The 18,957-nt window shown below is 37.6% G+C and overlaps 1 protein-coding gene across 1 annotated transcript in view; it reads right to left on the bottom strand.

The window, feature by feature from the left end:
• The window catches only part of LOC306641943 (uncharacterized protein), a gene marked incomplete at its 5' end in the record, with an annotated part of 437,033 nt that extends 434,704 nt beyond the window's left edge, over positions 1-2,329 (bottom strand). The window contains 3 exons of the mRNA XM_079107277.1: positions 384-455; positions 1,107-1,863; positions 2,274-2,329. Of these exons, the coding sequence (XP_078963403.1) occupies positions 384-455; positions 1,107-1,863; positions 2,274-2,329 (885 nt within the window). The remainder of the gene's footprint in view (positions 1-383; positions 456-1,106; positions 1,864-2,273) is intronic.
• Between the last annotated feature and the right edge of the window lie 16,628 nt (positions 2,330-18,957).

The following is an 18,957-nucleotide window of genomic DNA, read 5'->3' as shown; positions in this document are numbered from 1 at the left end:
GACAGCAAGGTTCGGTGCTATGCCATAACTTGTGGAGGTAGCTGGAGGATTTGTTTTGAAGATTTAATAAAGGATCAAGTTGAAGAAGTACCTCAGTATGGAGGGGTTCCTTTGAGTGATGAGCTCAAAAAAGAAGTGTGTTAAAAAAACTGATGAGGGTAAAGGGCAACCAAGCACTCTCACCTACTATGCCTACTTTCCTGCTGGTGACTATTACAGCAATTCTTACTGTAACACACCAAATCCTTTATTTTGGCTGATGCCATCTATTCAACTCTGGTAAAGATAACCACTTTCAAGCTTCTCTGCAAAACTATTTTTCAAGCAGAATGCTTCCGAGAAGCATATGAATACACACGCTAATGATATTTAAAAAGTATTACCTGGGGTAGTTCAGTAACATGTTCTTTCAGATGACGTCTCTTCCCATGGCAAATCATTTTCTTGATTAGTATCTAAAAACAGGTTAAGAAAATTGTCCTTTTAAAACGTTAATGATGCTGAAGTTTGCTTTAAATGTGTAGACAGGCTCACCTGGCAAACTACCTTCTCAGTAAATGCCAGTGCACACAAACTTATACACACCCAAATCAATCCTAGCAGTTTTTCACTTTGGGTCTGAACTTTAATATTAAAACTAAGAGGGAGAAAGGTCAGTTTTGCGCATTGAGTAACTGACCATACAAACCTTAAGCCGAAAGTCCCAAAAGGCAAGAAAAATGCTGGTGATGTCCGAACAGATTTATCAACACTCCTCCACTCCGCGCAGCTCTGCGCGAGAAGCACGGTGGGAAGGCGGTCGGGGCTTTGTCGGTCCACGCTGCCCTCGGGATGCCTTCCGCGGAGGGACGTCCGCGCAGACCTGCAGTCACGTCTCCCGAGCGGAGGCGGCGCACAGCGGCAGCACAGCCGCAGCCGGGCAGCCTCGGCAAACCCCGCCCTTCAGGAGCAGCCGTCCCCAGGGCTCGGGGCTCCCTCAGGCCGCGGCGACAAGAACGCTTCGCGCCCATTTCCCTGCCCCGAGCCCTAACTTTCCATCCCTAACTCGCAGCTGGCCCCGCCATGAAGGACGAAAGCCCTTCGCCGGCAGGCACGAAGACACTCACCGAGCCCGGCGCCGCCTGCTGGCCGCGGGGCAGCCCGTCCCGGGCGTCCATGGCGACCCGCAGCCGCTTGTCCAGGCGGGCGAAGGTGTTTCTGCGGGCCGCGGTCAGACCGCCCACTCTGCCGCCGGCGGCCAGGAGGGGCCTGAAGGGCAGCACGGCCGCCAGGGCGGCGCGGCGAGGCGTCGGCTCCGCAGCTCGGGAGACCGGGAGGCGGCGGCTTCTTGGCTCCGGGACCTTTTCCGTCGGAGCCGCACTGTCTCCGGCGGCCTCTTGAAGGTGGGCGAGTAGCCGGCCACCGACAGGGCCACGAAGCGAAGCGGCTGAGGCCGACCGCCCGCCCCGCAGCACTTCCCGCGCGCCAGGGCCCCGCCCCCGCGCGGCGTGCGTGGCGGGCGCGCGGCCCGCGAGGTCCCGCCCCCGGCTGCGTTCCTCCGGGCCGGGCGGTCCTGCGCTCCTGCCAGGCTCTCGGCCGCAATCCTGCCATGAGATGAGGCGTCTGTGGGCAGCACTTGGCCCGGGCGGGTGTGCACTACCCCGTTGAGCAACGAAATGGTTGAACGCTGCTAGGCCTGCAGTAGGGATGTCATCATCGCGGGTACAGCGTCTGGACTCGAGCCTCGGTGCTGGACTGCTGCTTAGATAGAGCTTTCGGGGAGCAGTGGTGACATCTAGAGGTGGTGACAGCGCCAGAGCCGACCCCCACCCCGCCTTCCCCAAGAGAGAACTCAGAAGATAGCACCCTTCAAGCTCAGTCCCCCTTCACCAATGCAGGCAGTCCCAGCCCTTCACGCAAATGCTCTGCAGCTCCCACAGGACAAGTTACCGTGATCCTTGTTCCTGAAGAAACTCCAAGTAAATGGATATTTCAAAACAAATTCAAGTGTGTATGAGTTAGATACTTTGGGACCTGAAAATATATTCAAATGCTTAAATTCTGACACAAAGACTCGTTAAGATGTTCAAAATGGAATTGACACGTAACTAATAACATTATTTTGACCGTGTACCAAGGCCTGTAACAGACTTATCAATAGAATGGTGTGGATTTTGCTGAAAGAGTTTTCCTCATGGGAATAATTTCGTAAAAGAGGCAAAATGTGTAGAAAAATATTTTAAAAAATGGCTTTCAGAATACCCCTTCAAATGTTAATTACAGAATTATCTTACTCATTTGCACAGTAATCTGGAAAACATTTTTTCAAGTATGTCAAATAACTGAACATCTTGTAAGTCAGAAAACATGCTTAAAAACTGAACAACTTGCTTTTATCTTCCTTGATTTTTTCCAGTTTCCAAGGAAAACTCTGGCTTCAAATACTGGGATGGTTCATCCAGCTGAGGTCTGAGAAAGAAGATTAAAATTGAACACCTTGCTTTTTTCTTCCTTGATTTTTCTGAACAACTTCCATGGAAATTTTTGCCTCATACAGTGAAACATGTTCATCAATTACTGTGAGCCTAAGAGCAGAAGGATGATTAGTAGCATGAGCCAGAAAAAATTCTGCAAAATTAAATAATGTCCAAATCACAAAAACTCAGTAAACTTTAACAACATGTAAACTATAATGTTGGTATAATGTTTTCTTTTCTATTTTATGGCCCCAAATGATGATGAAACAGCAAGGTGTATAGGTTAGATGAAGGGCAACCTAGAATCCTGGTGCTGAAGTGGTAGAGGTATGTGTATGTGGTTTCTGGCCATTTTACTTACCAGTCACCTTCATAAGAATAGTAGAAAGTCAGTCAAGATGGGCATATGAGAATTATGGTATTTACGTATCAGCTGATATATTTAATTTGAATTCTACTGAAAAACCTTTGGAAGATAATGTATTGATACATTTAAATAGTAATTCCAATTTAAATAATTAGCAAGTTGTGATAATTTTTATACTGAAATATTTTAAATATATGTCAATGATGTTTATTACTAAGAAAAGATTGCTATTTGAAATATAGTTTTTTAAAAATTATTTTGGGGATTGAAGCCAAGGGCAAATTTCCACTGATCTATGTCCCTAGCACTTTTATTTTTAATTGAAGGCAGGGTCTTGCTAAGTTACTTAGGACCTAAATTGCTAAGGTTGTCCTTGAACTTGTCATCCTCCTGCCTCAGTTTCTTGAATCACTGGGATTACAGGCATGCACTACTGTGCCCAGCAATCAGGTTTTTTCTGTAGTGGTGGGACCTGAATCCAGGGCCTTATGCATGCAGGCAAGCGATCTACCACTGAGCTGCATCCTCAGTCCTGAAATGCAATTTAAAAATGCAGAAGTGGCTACTTTCAAATAACTAAATAAAATTATAATTCATTCTAACTGAAGAACTCCCCTATTAAGCATTATTTTAACATTTTGGTCAACATATATTTAACATAAAAAACAAACTACATTTCTTTAAACACAGGGTATAATTAGGCATTATTATTTTTAATTACATTCTTGGTCTAACAGAGATGCTTTATTGTTTCTGGTAATACCTGAAGGTTTTCTTCTGTTGTTATCCAATGGCCTCCAACACCAAGAAGCATGATGATATCATGTTTATGCGGTAGTAGTTGTAATTTTACAGCTGGTCCATCATCTTTACTATATAATCTCCCTTGTAAATGAATACAGAGAGAAGAAATGTATTTTATATTAATCTGACAAAAATTTGTTGTTCAAAAAGTTTGAGTTTTTAATATAGTAACGTGGAGGCATTTTTCTTAGAAAAAGGCAACAGTGTATTCAAGTATCTTAAAATGCACCTTTTGCATTGAAACTGTTTATAAGATTTATTCTGCATTTCATTATAAATGAAATAAAGTCTGTTTGCATTCAGACACTAAGTAAGGTAATATAACAGGTAGCTAAATCCCATAATGTATTAATTAGAACGATGATGACAATACTGTGGGATGAGTTGCTTTCTGATTAAAGCATTCAGATTCAAAATAGTCACACTTTGATAAAATTACTGAAATGATGTCAATGAAATATATGCTCACCATCATTGAAAGATCTTTCTGAGTTCATTGAAAATCTTGATATTTAAATTTTTAAGTGGTTAGAAAAAACAAACCCCACACATGATGGCCAAAGTGGTATTCACAACAAAATATATACAGAAGCACTCTGTGGGACTGTAGTATTTTAGAAGTGATGGCACTAAGTGTGTACAGATTAGGCATTGAATAGAAATTGGTTAAACTAAAAAAGTTCAAGGAATAGAAAACAAACTTCTGTATGTTTTCCAACTAGAGACCGCAGAAATCAACCATCCAAATAGAGGGCAGCCACGCATAGCAGAAATGACTGCAAAAAGGCATCTGGATAGTAAAGTGTACTATCTGGGACAAATGAGATCACAGAAATAGGTATCTTACAGAGATTTGTCTTCTGTTACTTAAACTACAATGCCTATTCTTTAAAAGGCAAGCATGATCTCTCTTCCAGATATGCAGTGATTACAATGGGAATAATGTGAAGAAGGTCCAACTTAAGCTGACAAGTCTTTAGTTAAAAATTAATATCCAATTTAAGAAATGCATTAACAATTATTCCCTCATTTTGTTTGTTTAGTTTTTTGTTTTGCCTTTTTTTTTTTTTGCCGGAAATTCATCAAACTGAAAAAAACTACACAGGCTACTGATTTCTTGGGTACCAACCTCCAGCATCTAGAACAATATCTACTCCCAGGCCTCCTGTTTCTTTCAAACAGCTTTCAGCAATATGGACTTTGCCATTCCATACATCAGTCACTCAGACTGTAAAGGACAGGAATACAGGCAATTGTACTGTTCTGTATGTGAGCAACACAAATCAGGGGGAGAAAAAGAAAAGATTTATCTGTTCTCTAAAATGAGTTAAGCAGTTTATTAAATAGTACATTTAAAGGGGAAAATTATAAACCAATAAAACATTTTCCCATCAAGCCCAATTTTGATAAGGTTCAATTCTAAATGAATAGACTGATAAATTCAGTAAATAAAAATATGAGCATTTTGTGGTAAGGTGGTCCAAGGACAATCTGGGATGCAGAAGACTGCTCTCAATAGCTTAGGACATGTTACTAGAACTGAGAAGCTGAAAACACAGAGGTATATATGTATCATTCATATTAAAACATGAACTGGAAGAATAAGCAGTTCCTTAAATATGTTTAGATTTAATTATGTTTAAAGTTCAGAAATACAAGAATATAGTTTTTCAACAGCTTATCTACTAGAAGCTTATCCTTTCTCAGTCACAGAACCCCTCCCCTTGCTACCCAAATTGGAGAAAAATCCTAAAGGTAAGGAAAAGGAACATGGTTATTTCTAGCTATTAGTGAAAATTAAACTAATTGTAATTGGTTACTTTAAAAATATTGTGTTAGTAGAAAAATAATTATATTTCTATGTAATAGAACAATCAGATCTTGAATTAGCAAATAAATTTTAAATTCCACTTTAATATTTTTATTTCTATGTTTTCATGGTACTTCAGATTGAATTCAGGATCTGGTTCATGCCAGACAAGTTCTCTACCACTGAACAACATCCCAATTTATGAATATTGTCAGCACCTAGTTGAAGAGAATTCCTCTTAGAGCTGCTCAGATTAGAGGAATAGTGCAACATAATCTGAGGTTTGGGGGAATTGGGTGGGAAGACAGAAGGGAAAGAGGACCGAAATCACCTAGGAAGGGTAAAATTGACCAATACAAAACTTTTCTCTTCAATAATACCACTTGCTTGCTTTCTCCATTCTATTTTTTATACTTTCAAGTATATTCTTGTCCCTCTTTTCCTTCAGCCCCTGTACTACCTCCCTTCCATTTCTTGGTTATTTCTGCAGGATGCATAATGTAACAATGAAAATAACATGGGCTTACTGTTATGTTAGGCATCAAGGCCCATTCCAGTCCCTTGTCTAATTGTATATGCTTGCAGAAGCTAGTTAAACTCTGAGAACCTATTTCAAGGTATCCACCACAAGTCTGTTGAGAATGTAAGGAGGAAATGTCCATATTAAGCTTGGTGAACATTATTTCCCTTCCTGCCTCCCTCTCACTTACACTCTGCTCATCCTCTTTGATCTTTTCAGTTAGTTTCTCTGTTCCTATTTTCTTCCTCCTCTCCATATGCACTGCTGTTTGGAGAGGTTCAACTTTTACACACACACACACACACACACACACACACGTTTGTTTATTTATTTATTTATATTTGTTAGGTCGAACCTTTTTAAGAGCTCAGTCTCCACCATGTCCTGCTCACTTTAAACTATATCTGACTTGTGTTCCTGTGTGCATGGATCATTTGTCTTCCTAGGGTCTCATAGAAAACAGAGAACTTTGAGAGCATATGATGGGGTAAAAGAGGTTGAGAAACACAGAGTGGTACAAAAATATATTGATTTATTGAGTGAAACCAAAGAAACAACAGATATTTCTAAAGTGTGTCTGGTTCACTTAATGCAAACTTGGGTAAGTTGGTAAAACAAGAATAAAAAAAAAAGAAAGATGTAAGCTTGAAAAATTTAAATAATTGAAGCTATCACTTAAGTAAATTTGGAATCAGCACAGATTTTTTTGTAGCTATTATTGAATTTTAAAGTTAACTTTCATTTGGGATTTGTACTTCACTTTATCAGTGCGGTTTTGCAGTTTTGATTTCCCTGAAATATTTCATGTTCTAAATTTGTGCTGAGTAATGTAACCCACCTATAGAAGGCTTAAGTCTTTCAAGGCACTGCTTCTCTTCCAAGCTGCATGCTGTTGAAATCACCTTGGCTCCTCTGTGTGTGTAACCTGAATGGCTATTGTGCCACATCCCTGTGTGGAAACACATATACAAGAGGTTAACATATATAGGGGACAGGCCATATCCAATCTATTTTGTAGACTATATAAAATATACAGCATATATGTATCATGTGTATGTGTATATGTGTGTGTATGTGTGTGTGTATATACATATATACAGTATAAGTGTATGTATACACATACACACACATTCATATATGTATACTAGGAATTGAACCTGGGGTGCTTCACATTGAGCCATATCAACAGCCCTTTTTACTTTTTATTTTAAGACAGAGTCTTGCTAAGTTGCTGAGCCTCCCAAGTCACTGATATTCCAGGCGTGCACCATTGCACCTGGTATAAAGAAATATATTACTTTAATATATTTTTTAAATAAATAAATAAATAAAAAGGTCTGGCAATGTAACTCCATGGTAGACTGCCCTGCCCTTAGTTCTCCCTAAGTGACATTGAAAAAAAAGTGTTATAATAAAAAAGGAAAAAGTACAGATAAATTTAGCAGGGTAAATGTCTGATTGGCTTCTTCAGAAGGGGGAGTAGAAAGCTGCACACTTCACATGCTCAGGTCTGAGCATCATTTCCAGGATGGAGGCCACATTCAGAAACGTGACCGGCTTAAGGGCACTGTTTAAGTACTTCAGGAACCTAGCTACCTCTCTTTGGAGGCTGGAGCACTTCAAACACTCCATCTGTATTTGGACCTGTAGGGTGAGCACAGGGAAACACTACTACCCCGATGTTGGACATCAGAGGACGTCAATGCTGAAGACAGCTCTGCCTTTTTCCAGAGAAAAGGAAAGGAAAATAATTTTCATCAATAGGCAAATGGGAAACTATAAATTCAGCTCAAGTTTTGCAATGATTTTAGATTATAATATTTTACATATTCTTTTTGTTTGTTTGTTTTTTTGTACTGTGAATTAAACCAGTGGTACTTAACCATGCAGTCACATCCTCAGCACTTTTTCTTTTGAGACAGAGTCTTGCTAAGTTGCTTAGGGCCTCACTAATTTTACTGAGACTGGCCTCAAACTTGTGATCCTCCTGCCTCAGCCTCTAGAGTCACTGAAATTACAGATGTGTGCCACCAAGACCAGCTGTTTTACATAGTCTTTTAGTGTCTATTATTGTAATAGTCTATTTTTGGATGCTATATGCAATACATTTAATTTAGTACATTTTGACCTCATTTGTGATCTGTCTCTAAAATGCAAACACTTTATTAACCTGAGTAAGTGTCAGTGATATGATACAAAACCAGTAAGGAATTCCAGGAATGAATAAAAGTGGTTTGGCTGGGGGTATAGCTCGGTGGTAGAGAGCTTACTTACCAAACCTGGGTCACCTCCCCAGCATGGGATTGGTTGGGGGAGATGTGTTTTCTTTTTAATGTGCTGGCAAATTTAAAGTAATTAGAAACTAATTACACTAAATCTAACTTTTACCTCCTATTGATAAAACGTGCTTATGGTAACAAAATGGGAGGCTGTTAAAGATATCAGTTATTAATCAATTGGCAAAGAATTCTATTAGCTTGTTTCTAAATTTCCTAGGTTGACTGTATGTTAATCTATTTCTTAAAAACAAACATTAACACTTACACTTGCTCCATCCATTATCAGTACTGATTTTCCAGGAGAGAGATGAGAAAGATAATGCAGTGCTGTATAAACTCATACTCCATCATGAATAGTTCCAGCTGCTTCTGTCCATGTAACCTTTTCTGGTTTATGAACTATCATAAGGAATAAGAGGAAACCATCCATTAGCAAGTCCTAGTAATACTGCCTGATGGATCTATTTCTTTCCATCTCTTCATCCATGGACCATGGTCCCGGTCAAGCCCCTGCTCCTGTTAATGTCTCCCCCACATTATGGTTTCCCTGGTCCACTCTTGCCCATATATAATTTATTCTTAAGATAGGAGCCAGTGTGTACTGAGTGAGTATGTTTCCTAAACACATTCAGGAGCGTACATGAAACATAAATACAACTGCATTAATAAATAAAAAGCAGAAGGTAAATAACCACCATCAGAGAGGAGAAACAGTGCGTAAGGATCATCCCTGCAGCCTCCTCTCTGCCCACCAGGGGTCACCATTCTCACTTGATTTCTGATTCCCCTTTAGAGTTTATCAAGTGTGCACTCCTCAACCATCATTCAGTTTTGCCTGGTTTTGAATGTTTATCTGAATAGAACCACACCCTAAGTATTCTTTGCTATATTGCCTTTATGTTGAACATTGTTTTTAAGAGACACATTTTTGTGCCCTTTCACTTGGGAGGATGCTGTTACATTATGCATGGTTTTCATTAGGATATTTACTTTGGCGTGGAAATCCCAGGTTGCAGAGTATATTACTTTTGACTTAGTTACACACTTTTCAGTGTGCTTGTATAAATTTACTCTCCCACATCAGTCTTAGTACATTTTTGCCAGTCGTGTGTATAATGGTTTAATGGTTTCTTACTGTGACTTAAAATTGCTTTTCCCCTACTACTGAAAAGGCTGAACCCCTACATTTGCTGGCCTTTTGGAATTCTTTTCATGAAGTGACTGTCCAAGTCTTTGTCAAACTTTCTATCATCCTGTCTTTTTCTTATCTATTGACTTAGAGGAATTCTTATAGTCATTTATGCTGTAAATATTACAAGGTGAGTCATTTGTCTACATGCTACAAATATTACAAGTGAGTATCTCTTATCTGCAATCATGCCTTCCATCTGGAAAAATTAAACTGAAGATAAATTCTGACTTTAAGTACAGTTATGATAAAGTCAGATGTAAGAATTTATATGTCAAATGCTTATTATTTAGCATATTATTGTTGAATGCATCTTAACCTTATAGCTTCGGTAAACCTTCCTGTTTTAATTTGAAATATTTCTGTGTAAAAACTGTGAACAATAAATTACCAGAGAAGAATAAGAATTAAACCACTAGGAGCAACAATTGCAACAGCAAAAACATTGCTAGTACTCCTCTCTGTGGAAAATAAACATGTCCAGGTTTGAGAGTAAGGCATAGAAAAGCTATCCCAAGGTGTTCTCTGGCCACACTTTTGAGAAATATCTTTTGGATGTTGTTGTAGCTGTGATGACATCATATCATACTGGAGAAAAAAGGTAGACTATGCAAAGGAATAATTAAGGTTGGCACACTCAAAGAACATGGTAAAAATGGAAAAATACTATATATGTAAATTGTATTTCTTTATTTTTGTGTGGGGATTTTCAAATATACTTTGTGTTGTTTAGATCAAGGAAATTCTGTGCAAATTTGGAGATTGAGCTTAAGCAAGTACCTTGTCAAATTTGCTGGTGATTAACATATGCATGAAATCCAACTAAAAGTTATTTTCAGTGCAAATTGGTTCTACTGCAGCAGTCAGTGCCTGCTTTTTGCCAGAAGAAACAAGTGTGGATATTAACACTCCACAAACAGCTTTCTACATTCCAGTTGGTATCCCCCTCATTCATTTAATCACCTTGATTTAGAACCATAACTTGTCTCACAGGGTAATGTCAAAACTTGAATGACTCTTGTTCTACTCTCTCTCAACATTCATGAAGGCAAGATGTTGAATAATGTATAAGTAATTAAGAGCTGATTACACATAATTAATAACAATTGTCCTATGGCTTTCCTCAATTAATACCTAAGTCTTTCATCAATTTTTAAAAACAAAACACAAAAATAGTAAAATAAACTGACTTCAACTTCTATCTTTCTATTGCTCAAAAACTGATGTATGAATAAATTGGTAAAAATCAAAATATGGATAATGAAAGGACAGAAGAAGAAATCAGTAAGAAAACTGGATTTCACATGCACAGATACAAGGACCTGGAGGAATCTGTTATGTGTAACCCACACTGAAATTAAGTGGATCCTAGAATTACCCTTTATGTGGAAAATTTTACTAGACCAATGAAGGTCTACCATCCTGGCAAAGAATAAGGGGGACAGGGGCCAATAAGGAAAAGGCTGATGATTTTTTTTTTCTTTTTGAATATCAAGAAGTTCTAGCAAGCAGTGCTTTGATGATTTAAGAATACCTCATTAAATATCATGTTTGTACTTTTCCTTGAAGGCATTTACATTTAAGAATTAATGGCACTTGGAAAATAAAATTGTTTTTTCCTATCCCAATATATTTAGATAATAAATAAAAAGATTAAGCCTAATATAACTTTTTACTAAAAAAAGGGAAACAAAATTTAAGATGAAGTAAAAATATTTTCTATCTCTACTCAAATTATTTTAACATTTTACATATTTTTCCCAATTAACCATTCTCTTTATGATGTTCACTAGCACAACAAAAATCTATAACTGAATACTGCATTATTTTTATTACTCATTAACAAGCGAGCTTCTATGTGGATTTTGTAAGGCTTTCTCACGGTTGCTTGTGTAACTATTATAGAATTATTTTAACATTTATAGTTTATTTTGAGAAATTTAAAGAGTAAAAGGTGCATTTTAAAAATCGACATTTAATTGAAACCAATATTAAGTACTAACAGAAATTCAAAAAAAAAGTGAGGGAAAGGAGAAAACGGGGGAAGAAACTGAGGAATTAAGTTTGTTTTCCACTTATCAGGAAAACATTTGGCCTTTGGTTTTTTGGGGATTGACGTAATTCACTTAGCATGATATTCTCCAATTCCATACATTTATCTACAAATGCCATAATATTATTCCTCTTTATATTCCTCCACACAATAATAGTAAATTGAATTGAAATAATAGAAAAATCTAATGATAATGTTATTGGGAATTCAAGAGGCAAAAAAGAAATGAGGGAACACCTCCATTAAATCATTAAAAAAAAAAAAGACTGCAAATTCATTTAAATTATCATAAATTATCTATAATTATAGTTCTTTCTATGATACAAATTCTGTGTGTTTCGGGGTGGGTACTGCAGATTGAACCCAGAGACACTGTATCACTGTGCCGCATATCCAGCCCTTTTTATTTAAATTAGCCATTTAAATTAGCCAGGCTGACCTCAAACTTGTAATCCTCTTGCCTCAGCCTCCTGAGTCACTGGGATTACAGTACCATCATGCCCAACTCTAGAGACCAGTATTTGGGAAACAGTTCCTACAGATTAAATCTAAAACTCTCGGGAGCTGCCCCTTTTCCTACTTCAGCTATTTGTCCCACCCATTACTGTCTTATGTCATGTGTTTCAGTATACTGAATGACTTCTATGTCTTTTACCTAGTATAGAGTAAGTACATGACTACATCAGAAACTTTATGACTAGCAAAATGCATGACATATTTGTGGAATAAAATGACGTCATTGTGTGTGTGTGTGCATGTGTGTGTGTGTGATTATAATACATTATATATGATGTGGTTCACACAACTTCTGAGACATCATTGAAACCAGACAGGCATATGATAGAGTGTAGTATTTAAAAAGCAGTAAAAGTGTTATATTCAGAGTAACTAAAATTGGGGTTCTAATCCAAACTGTCAGACTACAAATTCTTTTGCTTTTACCACTTGATTTTTTTTCTTTTGTTTATTAGCAATTGGTTCTTACAGGAGAGGGAGATGCCTGGCACATAGAGTATAATGTATTACCTGCCACACAATAATAGTAAATTGAATTGAAATAATAGAAAAATCTAATGATAATGTTATTGGGAATTCAAGAGGCAAAAAAGAAATGAGGGAACACCTCCATTAAATCATTAAAAAAAAAAAAAGACTGCAAATTCATTTAAATTATCATAGGTTATCTATAATTATAGTACTAACTTACTGAAATAAATTGAATTTCCTCTTTGGGATATTTAGAAAAAATAGTTTAACTATTTTGGAGGCTGGTGATGTGGCTCAGTGTGTAGGGGACTTGCCTAGTATAGCATGCACAAGGCCTTGGGTTTAATCCCCAGCAAGCAGAAAAACAAAAAAGATCATTTTATTTTAATTTTCCAAAGAAGTGAAACAGCTGGTTTCTGATGTAGGGTGCAATGGTAAGAAGTGAAGAATGTCTTTTTTAAACACATTTGCTGTGACTTTTGATAGCAACTTTTGCTGAGATTGGGAGCGGAGAGGAAGGGAGGTGGAAAACCTCAAAACTCTTTGTCAGACACTGCCATCTGCTGGTCAATTCTCAAAATGCAACCTTGGACTCATTTCTCATTAAAAATAACTCAAAGCCAGGCACCCTGATGCAGGCCTGTAATTCCTGTGGCTCAGGAGGCTGAGGCAGGAGGATCTCAAGTTTCAAAGCCAGCCTCAGCAACTTATTGATACCATGTCTGAAAACCAAAATGAAAACAAAGGGCAGGTGCTGTAGGTCAGAGGCAGAGCACTTGCCTAGCATGTTTGAGGCACTGGGTTCCATCTTTAGCATCGCGTAAAAATAAAATAAATAAAATAATTATTTTTAAAATACACCAAAAATGGGTTGGGGATGTGGCTCAGTGGTTAAGAACCCCTGTACCAATCCCTGGTACTAAAATATATATACAATATAATATAATATAATATAATACAATATAATATAATATTCAAACTCATACCTTGGCTATTGTGAATTGTGCTGCTATAAAAATTGATGTGACTGTATCATTGTACTATGCTGATTTTAAATCTTTTGGATTTATGCTGGGTCAGGTGGTGGTTCCATTCTTAGTTTTTGAGGAATCTCCATATTGCTTTCCAGAGTGGTGGCACTAATTTTCAGTCCCACTGTCAATGTAAGAGTGTTAACCTTTTTCCCCACATCCTTGATGACATTTATTATTACCTGTACTCTTGATAATTGCCACCAACTCTGACTGGAGATGAAATCTCAGTGTAGTTTTGATTTGTATTTCCATGATTGCTAAAGATATTGAACATTTTTCCCATATATTCCATATATTTGTTGATGTTTTGTTTTCTTCTTTTGAGAAGTTTCTGTTTAGCTCTTTGGCCCATTTATTGATCGGGTTATTTGCTTTTTGAGTTCTTTGACATTCTGAATATTAATGCCCTATCTGAAGAGCAGGTGGCAAAGATCTCCCATCCTGTTGGCTCTCTCTTCATATTCTTAATTGTTTCCTTTGCTCTGAAGTTTTTTTAATTTGATGCCATCCCACTTATTGATTTTTAATTTTATTTCTGGTTCTATAGAAGTCTTGATGAGGAAGTCAGTCCTGTGTTGGGCCTACATTTTCTTCTAGCAGTTGCAGGGGTTCTGGTCTAATTCCTAGGTCTTTGTTCTACTTTGAATTGACTTGTGTGCAGGATGAGAGAAAGGGCCATTCTTGTACATATGGATTTCATTCTTGTACATATGGATTTCCAGTTTTCCCAGAGTAATTTGTTAAAAGGCTATCTTTCTCCCCAGTGTATGTTTTTGTCACCTTTGTCTAGAATGAGATAATTGTATTTATGTGAACTTGTCTTCCATTCTATTCCATTGGTCGGTCTTCATGCCTGTTTTGGTGTGAGCACCATGCTGTTTTTGTTCTACAGCTCTGTAGGATAATTTGAGGTCTGGTATCGTGAGGCCTCCTTCATCACTTTTCTTGTTAAGGATTGCTTTGGCTATTCTGGGTCTCTTATTTTTCCAAATGACAGCACAATTCACAGTAGCCCCGGTATGGAACCAGTCTAGGTACACTTCAACAGATAAATGAATGAAGCAAATGTGGTATATACACACAATGGAGATTAGTCACAGAAAAGAATGACATCATGGCATTTGCCAGTAAATGTATGGAAGAAACTGGAGAGTGGCATGCTAAGTGAAATAAGCCAGTCCCAAAAAGTCAAAAGTCGAACGTTTTCTCTGATATGTGGAAACTAATCCAAAATAATGGTTGGGGTGGGGGTAGAAAGAGAGAGAGATGGAAATAAAGGGAGAGGGAATTTCATCAAAATAGAGGAAATATCAGCAAAGTAAAGAAGATGAATGAGGGAAAGAAGGGGCCATAAAAGGGGAGAAGAGTGAAATAAATGTGACCAAACTTTCATATGAGCATGCACAGTCGTGGCCCATGGATCCCAGCATCCAGTATATCCACAGGACACCAATTTAAAATAAGTGAACTGTAAACGGACTGAAGAGGGATGGGTGGAGTGGAGGGAGGGAGGTGGGGGAGCACGGGCAAGTGCTGGGGACTGATATGAGGAGGCTGTGTTTCATGTTTCTGTGACTATTTCAGGTGTATCTTGGTGTTTTATATAACTAAAAAGAATAAAATGAAAATATATATATGTTTATGATATATGTAACTCAGTGTTCCAAATTCCTATTATTCCAGTGTATATAAAAAATGGGATTCATAAAACAATTGTTTGGATAATAATGAGGTATAAATAAAATTTCAAACTATTGAAACAATGGAAAGAATACTTTCCCTAAAGTGTGAAAGAAATGCCAATTCTATATATATTTTTTAAAAATTCTCTGTTAAAAATGATTATTGCTATCATTTAACCATCTGCATAGGGTGAAATCAGCAAATGAAAGAGCCCAGAGGCCTACTCTCTACAAAGTTGACTAGATTAGAGAAAAAAATTATTTAATTTTCCCATTCAAGGGCTCATCACAGTGTTCTCTGCACTTCATGTGAAGAAATCAAAAACCGACAAGTCTAAAGTATTAGACTTGCCTTTTCTCGGCATTAATATGGAACCCCTTCCTAACCATAGTGATTAGCATGTTCTGTTCTGCATCTGATTCTGACATGGTCATCAGCAGCTCAGGGCTTTATTCCTGCTCAGCTTGGAGGCCACTGGCAGAGGGAGTTGACTTTGCTGTGCTGGGTGTGTAGACTAGGGAGGCCAAGCCAAGACTGTGCAGGACCATACTGAGGACCATGCAGACCGCATTTCCATGGGACATGCCCTAGCCAGTGGTAAGTGTGAGTTTTCTGGACTGGACTTCTCCTGCTTTCAGATTTTTCCTGTGTTGAAAAGCAAATGCCCTTTCCCCAAGGTTGAAGACATTTTGCTGACAGTTCTGATGATTGTCTTTAATTGCAGTAGTCTCTTCATGAGCATGCTTTATAGCTCAGTCTTGGTGTTCTTGGATTTGCATTGACTGTCACCACTTGAGAGACTATAGGGTGTTTGAAGCAGTCTTGGAGCTAAACAGATGTGTTTCATCAACCCAGCCCCTTAGTTAGGTGACTGCTGCTGGTGGCTCTTTGAGCCTGTTTCTTACTCAAAATTTCTTAACTTCAAGTTCCTATATAACTTCACCTATGACTTACAAGTTTCCTGACTATATGGATTGTGTGTGTATCATGGTATTATATATATTTTTTTCATGAGATTTTCTAAGTGTCTTATAGCTCCCAAACACTTAAGACCACCTGTGATTATGAAGATTCTAGTGGTACACTAATTCCCAGGGTGGTTGTGGTGATGAATTAAGGTGGCAAAGTCACAGGAAGAATACCTGTGCATGTACATGTTAGTTTTGATGAGGGGATCAGACAGGGGCAAAAACTATTTCTGAAAACAAGAGACCAAGGGTATGCAATTGAGATGAACTCTGAATGGACATACTGCCAATCACATAGTAACTGGGAGCATTCTTGTGTCACTTGAAACAACGGAAACCACTACCAACAAAACCCAGCAAACTTGAACAATGCTGGAGAAAACTGTGACTCTACTAAATTATATTTATGCTATTTGATGCAGCAAAGGAATTTCCAAAACCTATATTCATATATACCATTTTGTATATACATAATTTTTTTTACCTTCCACAAGGATTTTAGAACCAAATCACCAAAAAAAAAGTATGCTGCACTTTTCTGTACACAGAATTATTCTAGAAATATCTCATAAAATTAACATTCCTCAAAACTCATTTGGAAAACTGATTTTGTTGTATAAAGTCAATACCCAAATTGAATATTCATTATCGATTTTGAATGATACCATGCTGAAATTATAATATAATTAATTTTCATATAATGATTTGTATTCTAATTTCAGAAAGTTAATACTGTAAACTAAAGATGTGTTTACTAGGATTATAAAGTATTATCTCAAATTAGAAGATTTTTTACACTCAAAGGAAAGTCATAGCACAGATTCAAGAGAGAAGATAAAATTGTCAAAAGGTATGATATATATTGAAGACATTCCTATAATAAGAAGCTTAACTCTAATACCAGATATAAAATGCTTTTTAAATTCAACCAATGAAATTAATAAACAAAAGTACCCATAAGCATTCACTTTATTTTTTCCATAGCCATAATCAAAATTTCCAATTTAATTTTCTCTCCTGAAATGCCTACTCCTAAATGCTATCATAACACTCTTCCTAAATCACAGCTCTAATCATATTGTTCCCATAATCAAACACTTGCAGTGGCTTCCAATTGTACATCCAGTTAAGTCTGACTCATTAAAAATACCATTTAACATAGTTCATATCCTGGCACCAATCAACATCCAAACTGGTTTCCCTCAGCTCACTTTGACCCACTCTGCTTTTCAACAAAAAATTCTGAGAATTTAACATGATTTAGGTACCACAGTAGGTTGTAAGATACTCTGTTTCAAGTCACGGGTACAGTGGAGCACACCTGTAATCCCTGGATATTCAGGAGGCTGAGGCAGGAGGATTGCAAATTTCAGGCTAGCCTGGGCAAATTAGTAAACCCTGTCTCAAAATAAAATCTAAAAATGTTGGAGATTTAGCTCAGTGGTAGAGTACTTTTGGGTTCAATCCCCAATACTGTGCAAAACAAAAACAAAAACAAACAAAAACCCTCTTATTTCATTGGCTCTCAAAGTTTAGCTAGTATCAGAGTCTCTAGAGGGTGCATCAAAAGAGTTTGCAGGGTCCCATCCCCAGAGTTTCTGATTCAACTGGAATAGCCTTACACTTCTAGCAAGTTCTCAAGAGATACTGGCATTTCCCTACACTTGGGGAACCTTTGCACTATTCCAAAAGCCACAAACTGGGAGCTCAATGGCTGAATGAATCCCACTGACCTGTCTGTATGGAGTCTTAAATGTGTTTTGAATTATTTGCGAAAGTTTTAAAATTGGAAAAATTTACACAAAATGCAGATATCTTGTTTATTGCTGCATGCAAAAATTCAACTCGAACTAAGTAGAAGTTACCTCCAGAGAGGTTCTTAGTCCAGTTACCAAGCCTGAATTGGCTCTCTCTGCACTGAAAATCCCTGGGCTTCACACTGTATGTGTGCGTGTACACCCTGAGCTACTCTCTCCCATTCTCCATGCCATTTTTCTTTTCCTTTCTTTTCTTTCTTTCTTTTTGATAGACCTTTATTTTATTCATTTATTTATATGTGGTTCTGAGAATCAAACCCAGTGCCTCACACATGCTAGACAAGCGCTCTACCACTGAGCCCCAGTCCCAGCCGCCCGTGCTGTTTTTCGATCGCTCACTCTGACTTCCAGCACCCGTCTGTCCCACGTTCGTGAAACTCTGGCTACCCATTCTGAAGAGTGGCCTAAAATCCTTCCTCAACAAAATCCCAGCAAAAACAAATTCTTAAGTAAAACACATATTAATGATTTAGTATGAAGTTAACATGTGTTCTTTAAACATCAAGGTTTTATTTCCATAGCTACTAAAATAGCACTGTTTACAAAAAACAATAGGCTATCTCATAAATTATAAACATGAATTTTCACTATTTTTGTTCTAAGTAAAATTTTCATTCTGATTTTTACTGTGAAGGAAATCTTTATCAGAATAAGAATTTTAAAATAAATTAGGATATAACTTTAAGTCACACAGTCAAAATAGATAACAACTTCAATAAGATATCTGACCTCACTTTATAGGACAAAAAAGAGAAGGGTTATGGGATCATACGAGGCCTGGATTTATAACCTAACATTTTTTTAAAAGCAGTGTTTTGTTGTCCATGGTGCTGGGGATTGAACCCAGGGCTCACACACACCAGGCAAGCATTCCACCCACACTACATCCCCAGCCCTGACAGCAATTCCAATGAAATAAATTCTTCTAATATTTAAATCCAGAGAATATTTTACAGGTTTTTAATTCTATAGACTAAATTGGGGGGTGGG

This window comes from Sciurus vulgaris, assembly GCF_902686455.1.
Source record: "Sciurus vulgaris genome assembly, chromosome: 12".
Classification (NCBI taxonomy): Eukaryota; Metazoa; Chordata; class Mammalia; order Rodentia; family Sciuridae; genus Sciurus; species Sciurus vulgaris.
The sequence above is the reverse complement of the archived record's forward strand: the minus strand, read 5'-3'. Positions and strand labels throughout refer to the sequence as shown.